At 59.7% G+C, this 12,120-nt stretch overlaps 1 protein-coding gene across 10 annotated transcripts in view; it reads right to left on the bottom strand.

Annotated features, from left to right (window-relative positions):
* The window catches only part of ARHGEF10L (Rho guanine nucleotide exchange factor 10 like), a 160,336-nt gene that overhangs the window by 60,373 nt on the left and 87,843 nt on the right, over window positions 1-12,120 (bottom strand). For 7 of the 10 annotated variants that reach the window (XM_059376402.1, XM_059376401.1, XM_059376405.1 and 4 more), the window contains exons 8-14: window positions 10,632-10,748; window positions 7,809-7,917; window positions 5,217-5,323; window positions 3,085-3,162; window positions 1,973-2,152; window positions 844-960; window positions 201-293 (exon numbers count right to left, since the gene is read on the bottom strand). In XM_059376402.1, coding sequence (XP_059232385.1) covers window positions 201-293; window positions 844-960; window positions 1,973-2,152; window positions 3,085-3,162; window positions 5,217-5,323; window positions 7,809-7,917; window positions 10,632-10,748 — 801 coding nt within the window. The remainder of the gene's footprint in view (window positions 1-200; window positions 294-843; window positions 961-1,972; window positions 2,153-3,084; window positions 3,163-5,216; window positions 5,324-7,808; window positions 7,918-10,631; window positions 10,749-12,120) is intronic. The other 3 variants (XM_059376406.1, XM_059376409.1, XM_059376411.1) reach the window with 1 other exon arrangement.

The following is a 12,120-nucleotide window of genomic DNA, read 5'->3' as shown; positions in this document are numbered from 1 at the left end:
GGGAGGTGGACTATAAGCCGTCCACCATGATCAGCACCACTCCGGGAGCAGAGAAAGAGGGGACCGCGGGCTGGAGGTCCTGCCCACCATCCACAGCAGACAGATGGGCTGTGGATGACAGATGAGAAGCCCCCACCCCAGGAGGCTCGCCCGCCCAGGCCACACCCTGCAGGTCCCCAGAGGCCAGTCCCTAGTGGTACCTGAAGCAGGAGGATGAACTGGGGGAACCTCTGGATGGGCTTCACCATCAGCCCGTAGAGTGTGACGCGGTCTGGGCTGCATACCTGTCGCCGCTGTTGGGACAGCAGGTGGACTCATTCACCGACCCCCCTCACCCCCCACCCCATCTGCAGGGGGTGCCGAGCGTCCCAGAGGGCAGATGCCGCCCATCCTGGGCTCTCCCCGCCACCACCCAGGGTCCAGGACCCTGCTCAGCCTCAGGCCTGAGAGAAGAGCCTGGGGGTCCCTGGTTCTGCAGCCAGGGCTCTCTGGCTGGGAGAGAGCCCAGAGCCATGGGATCCCCCCACACAGCCCCCCAGTCCTGGCAGGCTGGAGCAGTCAGGCTAAGGCCTCTGGACTAACACCATAACCAGGAAACCACCCCCACTTCCACCTGGCCCAACTCCAGCTTCCCAAGCTGCAGACAGACCCTCTAACTCATTATCAGCCTCCTCCTGGGGGGCAGGAGGGACCGATTTTCTTCCCATGGCACTGGGGCTGTCCCAAAGGAAAGAGGGGAGGTACCCAGGCCACAGCAATGATGCGACCCCCAAGGTTGGGTCCCAGTGCCCTCTCCCTCCCAAGAAACCCACTGAGAGGCGCCCTCGACCCCCGCTGGCCCACCTTGAGGAACTCGAGGAAGGCGGGCTTGGTGAGACAGGCCTTCTTGATGATGGACATGGCATTGGTGAAGTTGTTCACGTAGTCACTGTACACATCTAGCACCATGGACTTGGAGAACTGGGACGGGCACGAGCACAGTGAGAGAGGGTCACCACGACGTGAGGGGAAGGGTGGCGAGCACCCCCGCCCTCCGTACTGGCTACCCGGAGGCTCACAATCAGCCTTGAGGTCAGGAAAACCTGTCACCCCACTGAGAGGAGCAAACCAGGCTCCGAGAGATGGAGAGATGCCCGCCGTCCCAGGGAGGAAGAGGTGGTGCCAAGAGACCAGGGACCCTCCCCCGCCCCTAGCAGGGCAGCCCTGAAAGGCGAACGGAGGAGAAGGCGGGGTTGGGGACACACCTGACACCCCTCACCACGTGCCCTTCCTCACCACACCCTGGCCCTCCAGCCCCAAGGACGGCACCCCTGTCCCCAGGCCCTGTCCACACTGCCCAGGGCATCAGATCTGTTGAGTGCTGGGATTTTCAAATCAACGATTTTTTTTTTCTTTTAGAAAAACCCAATGACCTACAACAGATCAAAGTGGAGTTCGCCCGACTTGACCCCCCTCACATTCCATGAATGGCTCTGGGGCTCACAAGAGGCCCCCTCAGCTGTGGACCTGAACCCAGAGAGAGCCTGGAGCCGCCCTAGGGGACAAAACCAGGCTAACCCAGGCAGGCCTCCTGGAGCGCAATCCACTGCGCTAGTCCAATGCCCTGCAGCGTCCTCTGGGGGCCAAGGCCACGGCCTGCACCAGCAGGGCTGACCTTGGGCACCCCGCAAGCACTCAGTAGGGAAGCTGCGGACCAGCTGGGTGGCTGCCCACTGTGTCTGGCCTCCTGCAGGGGCTGCCACTAGGCAGGGCCAGAACAGCAAGCAGGCTTCACCGGCACCAGAGCCGTGGGTGCCTCCAAGGACCTACTGGAAAGTGACACGCCCACCCCATCTGGGGCCAGGCAGACCTGGGCCCTGCGGCTCCCGGCCCCTGCCGGCTTGGAGAGGTGACCAGGTGGTGGCAGGAAGCCGGCCCGGATGGCACCCAGGTCAGGGCTGCGGTTTGCACCTGAGAGTTTGGGGATACGTACTGAAGCCACAAAGAGGTCCCCGATCTTCTCGGTGGCATCCCACTCAGCCACGCGGGAGGACAGGGCTATCTGGAACATGGAGTGGCAGTGCAGGATCTCCTTCACGCGGAAGAACACCGCCTGGCACTTGCGGGCGCTCAGCACCTTCGGCTCCATCTCTATCAGGGGGTTGCGGTAGTCCTGCAGGGCCCGGGCAGGCGGTCAGTGCCCCGGAGCCCCGCCATGGCCCCTCCCCCCACCTGCCCCGCAGGCAACCTGGACAAGGCCCCTGCAGGACTCGGCAGGCCACAGGCAGACCTTCCTCACTCCTCATCCTTCTGGAAGGATCTCCAGAGGTAACACACCTGGCCCCTCTTTGCCCACAACCCACACCTACTCCTGGACTTGGGTGTGAAACGGGGGTGGGAAGAAGACGCCCACACGGAGCCCCATGGAGGCAAGGCCCTGAGGCCCCAGCTGGCCCTATCCAGCTCTGCCTATGACTGAGCCAGTCCCCCATAGGAGAGGTGGCAGTGATGTCCCAGCTAGCTCCCATGGCCCCTAGACCCAGAGCTAGCCCCAACCCGCTAACACAGTGATATTTCCACGTCTCCCTGCCTGATGCCTGGGCTCCCCTTCTGTGGATCCGAACTCAGGAGGGGAGGAGAAGGGTGTCACCAACACCCACAACCCCAAAAATGGCCTCCCTATTGGCCTCTCCCAAGGCCAGGGCATCCCAGAGGGTTCAGGACGTCAGGAGTGCCGACCCCAGACCAGGCTGGCACCAGAGTTGACACAGTGACACCAGGCATCCTGACTGCCAGAGAGGGTACACCTGCTCCAGCCTCGGGGTGGCCCCAGGAGGCTCGGAGACACGACCCTGCCCAGGGCTCCTAGAGGGGCGAGGAAGGCACGGCACCCTCCGCCCTACAGGACACGCCTCCCTTCACAGACCCCTAACATTGTATCCAAAATGCAGAACCCCGTGAACACTGAGGTGTCAGGAATTCCTGCTGTCCCCACAAAAGAGGTGGCCTGTGGTCCCTTCCCCTTAGAACTGTCCCCAACACTCATCACAAAGTGTCCCTCTGGGGTCTTCCCTGCTATCTCCCCAGAGGCCCCTGGAGTCGTACCTGGAGCACCCGCTTCAAAGACTCCACGTAGCTGCCTTCGCTCTGCACGATGGAGCCCAGGATGTGCCTCCGGACCACCTGCGCGGCCAGAGAGCGTGGTCAGCGCCTGCACCTGCCGCCCCACGGGCTGAGTGAGGACAGGTGCCGGGCCCAGCGTGCCAGGAAAAGAAGCCTCGGTGCCAGAGCCCGCCCCGGGGAGCACTGGGAGCCACAGGCGTCCACTTCCCCACAGAGCCCAGACTGCAGGTGGGGGTGCGGGTGCTGGGGCCCTAGCGCCCTGCCACACCTCTGCCTGCAGTCATCCAGGTATAAGGAATCACCACCTCCCCTGCATGGGGTCAGGCAGGCCCCTCCCTGGGCAACTAGGAAATTCTTAGATGGAAGAGAGATCTCAGCTCCCGTGCTTTGCAGATCCCACCCCCCACCAATCCATCTCCCACAGGCGGGCCATAGGGTGCCCTCGCACCCCCCCCGAGGGGGCTCCACTGCAGGCCAAACATCCCGCCCCCTCCTGCTGGCCCCTTCTCTCCTCAGCCCAAGTCCACACATGCTCAGGCGCAGCCTGACCAGCCCCAGTCCAACAGACCTGCCCTGGTCAGCAGCACAGAGCCGGCAGGGGCAGCGGCACACTCGGCTGCTCAGCGGCCTCGCATGGTGTCTTTGAAACTACTGCCCCCCCCAGCCACCAGCCCCAATAGTCTGATAGAGGCAGTACGGGGCACCACCCGGGTACTGGGGTTTTTAAAGCATCCTGGGTGACCCAAAGCCAGGCCAGAGGTCATGAAAGGTGTCGGGGGACAGGTGTCTGAGGCAGGAGCCCATCCACCATGGTCCGTGGCTGGGAGGGGGACCAACCGTCGTAGTGCCCCCAACAGCCATCCTGAGCAGCGATCCACAGGCCACAGGTCCCCAACGCCGCCATCTCCCCTGCTCCCCTGGGACACCTCCACTCTGCCTCTGGCACACCCTTCTCAGCAAGCCCCACAGGCCCAGGGCCCGACCACGGCCCACACAACCCCATGGCTGGATGCATTGTCTGCGATCCCCGGGGGTCCAAGCTAGTCCCAGAGCAGAGTTCCCGATCTCAGCACCCTGACGCCTGGGGCCAGTGATTCTCAGTTGTGGGGCCTGGCCAGTGTAGGACACTGAGCCACATCCCTGGCCCCTACCCGCTAGGTTCCAAGGACACCTATAATGGACAACCATAAATGTCACCAGATGTGGCCAACTACCCTGGGGGGTAAAATCGCCTCGACTGAGAGCCAGTGGTGAGGAGTAATGAACATTGCTTGAGCAGGACCCAGGAGTTTCCTGAGGAGAGAGGCCAGGCCAGCGCCAGGGGGAGGAGCCCAGGATCATGAGTCCAGCTCCGAATGCTCTGGCAAGGGCTTGCTGCCCAGTGGTGAGCATCACCACCTCGGTGCCTGAGGCAGGGGTAACAGACATGAAGGAAGCGGGCAGACAGACTCCTGAGACACGAGGAGTGGCCACAGGTCATCTCCCTGGTTTTCTAAAGAGGCCAAACATCAGGATTTTCTGCCAGTCCCAAGAGGGGCAAACCCCTTCTTGGTGCTTGCTTCCCTGACACGACCTGCTCAGCATCCCCACACCCAGAGAAGGCTGGGGGTCTCTCCCCATTTCGTGGCTGGGACAGCCAATGTGACAACGTGCCCCTGAGGGAGGCCTAGAGGAAGGTCACCCAGTCTCGGTCCCAGGGTGACACTGAGGGGGAAAAGAGGCGCATCGCCCAAGGCCCCCAGTGCCTGGGAGAAGCCCATGGACAGAGGGCAGGCCGGATGCGCCTAAGCTGGATGAGCTTAATGCCCCTCAACCCTCCCGTCATGGCACCCCCTTCCTGCGAACAACACTGCCATGTAAAACAGTTAAGCGAGAATGCTCCGGTCTCCCAGGGCTGGGAAGCAAGCACTCCAAAGGCGTGGGGGCCCACCTCCCTGGGACAATGGCATGGCACCAGTGGGGTCCAGTCTGGAAGGCTGTGTAGCTGGTGAGACAAGAAGCTGAGGATCCACCGGGAGCCCCCACTCGACACTTTACCTTCAAGACCCAGACTCACGGGGCCCCTGACCACCCCTCCACCTGAAGGCCCCCACCAACCAGCTCTGCACACAGACCTGCTGAGGGCTCAGGCCATCGGGCATGGGGCCCAGCTCTGGGGCCGGGGGCTTGATGTCCGTAACGCTGACCTCCAGGAGCCCCATGTCTTCCTCTTCCGAGTCACCTGGAAAGTCAGATGGGCTGGTGAAATATGAGAAGTGAGGATACCGTACCCTGCTCAGCCCCCAGGAGTTGGGCACCACCCTGAGCCGGGGTCCTGGGGCCACAGAGGGTCACTCACTGCTGTACTCTGCTAGATTTGTCCAGCCAGAAATAAAGGGGAGCGAGCGGGGCCGCACAAAGCGGCGTGCCTCAGGGCTCCAGTTCTCAACATGGACTCTGCCAGAAGTCACAGTCCCCGCTCAGACCGGTCTGCCTCTGGCCCGGTGAAAGCCAGGTGGCCCATGTCTCCATCACTAGGCACTAAAAATAGTTTTCTTCTGGATGCCCAAAAGGGGGAAGAAAGTAAGCCCCAAGAAGAACGGGGCTATTTAGCTGTGTTTTCTTCTTTTCATAAAAAGAAAAAAAAAATGCAGATAGACCCAAAGGGAAAAAAGTTCAAGGGGACAGTGCAGACATGAGTGGGGGCAGCTGTTGGACAGAGGGCAGGAGACAGACAGAACCTCCCACAGAGAGAAAGAGGGAGGTCAGGCAGAGTGCAGGGATCTGGCCTTGGAAGGCTCTGTCCCCTCAAGAGAGATGCGGGCACAGGGAGACGGGACCCTAGCTGCTCTGGGCCTGAAACCCAGTGGTGGCGGCCGTAGGCAGTCGGGCGCTGCGGGTAAGCTCGGAAGGAGGAGGTAGCAGTGACCCTTGAGCCGGAGCTGAGGGAGCAGGGACACCCAGGCAGGCCCTTACCTGAACAGGAGACAGAAGAGGAGGAGGAGGGACAGCGGACCACAGTGTGGGGGTGGGGGTGGTGAAGGCCCTCCTGCCTGGCCCACATGGTACCCCGGGCATCACTCCGCACCCACCCCAGCCGCCGGCCCCGCGGCTTCCTCTTCCCCCACGCGCCACTGGGTAACATTCTTGGCCAGCGATCCGAGCCCTGCCGCGGCTATTAATAACGCCGCTAGTGGGAGGGTCACTTTAGGCAAGGCTCTGGGCTGGCGGGCGGGGTGGGGAGGGCTTAGGGAGAGCCTGCTGGCAGCCTGGCCAGTCTGGGGGTGGGGAGGGTGACCAGGAGCAGCTCCCAGCCGACCAGCCTGTCTACCCTGTCCCTCCTCCAGGCCACCCCACTAAGCCTGGAAGGGCTCCTCTCGGGGGCCGGTGGCTTCCCCAAAGGTTCCGTGCTGGAGCAGGTGCAAGCAGCGGTGGGGTTGAACCCAATTCATGGATGAGGAACCAGCCCCCGTTAAGAATGATGCAAGGTCGTGAAGCCAGGAGGCTGTGGAACCGGGATCTGAACCCACAACGGCGAGACGTCGCCCCAGCCCCAAACACCTCCACTCCAGTGACTGCCCCCCGAGAATGACATGCATCACAGCAGAGCCAGGAGCTCTGTCCACATACTGCCTCGGTCATTCTCACCATGGCCCCTGAGACAGATGCCACAGGGTCCCCACTGCACGGATGAGAAAATGGAAGCACAGAGAAAGGAAAGCACATAACTTCTCAAGAGGGCACAGAGTCTCGGAGTTCTCCCTGGCTTGAATATCTGTGCTGACCTGGCTCCAGCCTCTCACGCCCCACCCCTTACTCCAGCCACATGGAGCCCCGGCCATCCTCCCCACGCCTGTGTGCCCCCAGGCGAGTCACTGAACCTCTCTGTGCCTGTTAGCTCATCTCCACATGGGAACAGGGCAGTCCTGTGGACTGTCTGGTGTCTGCAAGGATTAAGCAAGGAACTGTAAGGATCATAAGAGGGTGCCCAGACACAGTAAATCCTTGATAAATGTTGACCCTCACGAAAATCATTTCTTGAACATCTCCTACTGCCCAGCTCCAGGGCCTTTGCACATGCTGACGCCTCCGCCCAGAGCACCAGTTTCCTGCCCCACTCCCCGCCACCTGACTGACCTGGGTCCATCCCCCTCCTGCTCCCAGCCCATCCCTGACCACTCATTTGCATTGCGCTCCTCCAAGCTCCTGTCCCTCCCTCCCCCACCCCTCCATTCCCCCCCTCCCCGGCTCCCCACAGTTGCTTGTCAGCCTCTGTGGTCACTTCCTGTTTATATGAGCCCAGAACTCCCCGAGGAAATGCTGCTTTGTTAGTCTTGGTGGCCCTATACCCAGCATGGGGTGCAGCACTTCGGGGTATTCAATAAATATTGGCTGGTGGACAGATGGGCGATGGACAAAGGAAAGAGCGGGAACGTTCAAAGATGAAGTCAGGTGAGCTGAACAGTGTGGGAGGCAGGAAGCCAAGACTGCCAGGACAGAGACCAAGGGCAGGGACACTGAAGGGAGAGGCCCCACCTCCCTCCAAAAGAGGTGGGCCATACCTGCCTGAGGGGGGGAACCTGACAGGGACCAACCAAGATATTTGGGGGTCAGTCCCCATCCCCTACCACCAGAGGATGCCAGACCCCAGGTGGCTTCGCCCACCTGCCCCCGCTGTCACAGAGCTGAGCCCCAGCCTCCTGCCGGCCAGGCCCACGGTGCCTCACCAAGAACGTCTTTCCTGTGCAGAAAGGACACTTTGCGCATGACGGCGATCCTCGTCTTCTCCAGCCCGTCCTTGGTCCCGCTCTTGGCCGCCCTCATGAGCTGGGTCATCTGAGCAAAGGCAGAAGGGCTCATCAGAGAAGCTGAGGGACACCCCAGGATGCCTGCCACCAAGGGCCACCAGCCCCACCCTGGCCTCCCAGCCGGAGCGGCACACATCAAGACCCTGGGGCCCATACAGTTCCAGCAGAAGCCCGGTGGGACAACCAGGCAGTGGCATCTGAGACATCCCGGGGCAAGGTGAGAAGGGGCCTTCGTTCTCTGGGGATCACCCTGGAGGAACCCACTTAATCGGCAAAAAGGGGTCTTAACCTGATTGTCTCCCTTTGGGGAAAGACTTGAGGCCTGGAGAGCCAGGCCCGGGTTCAGATCCCAGCTATACCTCTCAGGACAAGTCACTTAACCTCACTGAGCCTCAGTTTCCCTACTGAGATGTGCCAAGGTCTATGAGGACTAACAGACGGGGTCCAGGGAGGCATGCTGAACAGTAAAACGACCACACCCACTTACTTCGTGAGTGCACACACCCATCCTATCTGCCAAACCCAAGTGAGGACCCCCCCATCCCCACCAAACAGCCAAGTTTCTTACTGAGCCGAGGCCCAGGAAAGTGGGGGAAGGCTGAAGTGTCCACAGAGCGGAGCGCAGCTTCCCCGTGCAGGCAGGGACCCGCAGACACCATGCAGCAAGCTGAGCAGAACGGGAAGCGGACCCGGGAGGGGGAAGCCGGCACCCTGAGTGCTGGGGGACCAGGGCCTGCACACGGAGCTGCTGTCCCCTAAGTCATTCCTGCACCCCTCAGTCCCCAGACCCCAGCCCCAGCATCTTCCCCGACAGAACGCCCCCTGAAAGAACTTCCTATAATGATGGAAATACCCACTGGGGGTCCACCAGCCACAAATAACTCTTGGTACAGCTGAGGACCCAAGGTCCGGATTATATTTCACTGTAATTGATTTAAATGTAAACAACCACGTGACCGTCCTAACCAGCAGGGAGTTCTCAGAGCACTCCCTCCTCCCTGAGGCTCTCTGCAGAAGGCAAGAGCACATCTTGTGGTGGGGGGGGGGCCTGGGTCTCTGCTCTCCCTATCACCTTCCTCCAAACAAGCCCCGGCTCCCCCTCCCCCATACTGCTTGGCTCTCTGGCTTGCAAAAACCCACAGGGTGCTGGGCCTAGGCACAGGGTGGTGGCTTTTCAGGAACAATGCTGACTTTCCGGAAACAATGAGCATGGGGAAGAGGAGGTCCCCCGGGGACTCCCTGCGTCTCAATGGCACAATTCTTCAGTAGTGATTCCTGGCCTCTTGGGGTGGGGGTCAGGGGGTCATAACCCCCTTGATAATCTAAGGAGAAGGACAAAAAACCGACCCCAGAAACTACACAAAGATGCTCACCCTCCTCTGGGGGAGTGGTGGGAGGGGTCACAACCCCCAGATTAGAAACCTCTGCTCTGAGCCCACTTCCTTCCTGGCAGAGAGCCGAGGCAGGAAATTGTCCTACAAACTCCCAAAGCGGTCTTCTCTTGGCATTTTCCTGGGCAAAAAAGAGCAACAAGTGAACACCCCAGAAGGTGTCCCCAAGTCAGCCTGCTGCCTTCACCCACCTTCACAGTGCAGGGGCCGGGCGGGGGGTCCGAGTCCAGGGTCACAGTCAGGGCAGGAACCCCAGTGGTGGACTCTGCCCTTCATGAGCTCCTGGCTCTTCTCTGGGCCTTGGCCTTCTGAGAAGTGAAGCCGCCCCATTCAGGTCACAGGTCCCCCTGTGGCATGTCTATACAAGGATCCTGCACACTATAGTGTCTGTCCCCTCTTCCCAGGAGGTCTCAGGTTTGGTCGGAACCAGCAGTGGCCCAGGATGGATACCACTCAGCTGCGGTACGCACAGACCCAGGTTTGAATCCCAGCTCTGCCGCTTCCCAGCGCAGTGACTACCAGTCCGCTGATTCACTCACCAGCCTCACTGATGCCAAATGACAGCAGAGAGAGATAGCTGCCTCCCCAGGTGCCCTGGGGACAAAACCAACAGGCACACACATAACAGGGACTTTGACCCTCCCAGGCAGCATGGAGCACCTCACAGATCTGAGCTCACCTAATCCTTCCTTCCATCCAACCTGGGGACAGGTACTATCAATGCCCCCATTTCACAGGTGAGGAAACCAAGGCTCAGAGAGGTCAAGAGGCCTGCCCAGGATCACACAGAGAGGAAGTGGTGGGACTGGGATCCAAAGCCAGGCCTGTAGGCCTCCAAAGCCCATAGCACATAGCAGGTGCTCAATTAAGGGAAGTCCCTGCTGTCGATGTCACCATGATCCAGAAGTCTGAGTCCCATTTGAGAAGAAGGTGCTGTAATTTCTCCTACAGGCTTCCTTAGCCTGGATCTCTGTGAGTGGCTCAGAGGGGCAGGAATGTCCAGTGTCCCTCACTCACGCTCACACCCTCACCCACCGCCAGAGTTCGCAAATCTGCAGGTGCCTAGGCCTTAGGCCAGACCTCCAGAATCAGCCTCTCTGGGGACGGAGCACAGGAGTCAGCTCCCCGGTGATGCGGAGGGTCCGAGAGCGTGCAGACCCCACCCCACAGGAATGCTGGCAGACCCCTAAGCTTTTGCTCAGAGAGAGAGAGGCAAGCACGTGGAAAGGAGTGCGCCAGTCCCAGCATGGACATGAGATGCGGCCAGGCTCCCATGTCGGGCAGGCTCCGGGGGCTCAGGCCCCCCTCTGCAGGGCCCCGGCCAGGACGCAGGGGGACAGACGGACAATACCTTACAGTCGCACTTGTGCTTCAGCGCCTGCATGTCTCTCCCCCCAGCTCTTAGAGCCAAGATGTCTCTCTTAGTCCTGGCGCATCTCTCCTTTAGCCTAGTCAGGTCTGGAGAAAGCTGGAGCCCCCAAGCAGCCAGGCAGAAGGAGAGCAGGTGCGAGGAGCAGGCGGGACGGGAGGAGACAAACAGGACAACAGAGGAGAAAGGAGACCAGGTGAGGTGGCATGTGGGGCGTGGGGAGGGCTCCCACCAGGCATCGGCTCCAGCAGGGTCCCACCCCAACACACGGTGTCCTGGCTGCTGCGAGGACAGGAGGAAGGGACCGGCCAGGCCCCCTCAGGGAAAGGGAACAGCACTTGGAAGATAAGGACTGTGTCTCAGGCATCCCCTCATCCCAGGGGCCAGCCTGGGGCTGATGACATAGGAGGCTCTCAGCAAGTTTGTGAGATGGATGGGTGGTGGGCTGGGTGGGCAGGATGGGGGGGGTGCAAATGCATAGGAAAACAGTGAAGGTATGGAGAGATGACTGGACAGACGAATGGACAACAGACAGAGGATGGGTGGACAGATGAATGATGGATGCCTGGACGGACAGATAAGTGGATGGGTGAGCAAATGCATAAACACAGCTGGATGACCGCAGAACTGGGCAAATGAATGGACAGGTGAACGGTAAGATAAATGAATAAAGACACAGCGGAATTCGTAGGTGGATGGAAGCAATGCTGTGCTGGTAAATATTGAACAGGTGCTTCTCCAGGAGAAAGAACGCTGCTTTGTAGCATTTCCATGGTGTGAATGATCTTACCGTGCCGCATTTCACACTACCGGTGTGACGTCACTGAATGTGGACTTGGAAAGTGAGTGTACAATTGGTTCCTAGATCTTGTGAGTGAGGAAGAGCCAGCTCTGGCACACCACTGGAGGAAGGAACGGGTTAACAGAGAGAGGGAGGGAGGAACAGAGGGAGCGCAGGTAGGCAGTTGGATGGAAGGATGGGTAGCTGACTAGCTTATATACTATCTGGGAAGATGGATGGGTGGAGAGACAAACAGATAGACATTCAAATGCCTAAATTGTGTGAGCGATAGTGATATTTGGTAAAGCATACAGAAAACCAAGACAGTACTAATCCCAGGGTAGACAAGAAAAGGGACCAAGAGCATGAACTCTGGAGGCAGGCAGGTCTACATTCAAATCACCATCCCTAGCTCACTAGCTGGGAAAGTATCTTTACTTCTTTAAAGTATCTTGACATTCCTCACTGGTCAAGTGGCCAGGATAGTAACTACTTCACAGAGTTACTGAGAAGATTAAATGGGTAATACATGTAGATCTCAGAACTTAGTAAGTGCTCAAAACATGGAAACTGTTACTATACTACCTTACAAATTCTAAGTGCTCAATATGTGTTGAATGGATGGATAGTTGGTCAGATGGATGGATGGATGGATGGATGGATACATAGACGGGTGGATGGATGGATGGA

Source organism: Mustela nigripes, chromosome 14 (assembly GCF_022355385.1).
Source record: "Mustela nigripes isolate SB6536 chromosome 14, MUSNIG.SB6536, whole genome shotgun sequence".
NCBI lineage: Eukaryota > Metazoa > Chordata > Mammalia > Carnivora > Mustelidae > Mustela > Mustela nigripes.
The sequence above is the reverse complement of the archived record's forward strand: the minus strand, read 5'-3'. Positions and strand labels throughout refer to the sequence as shown.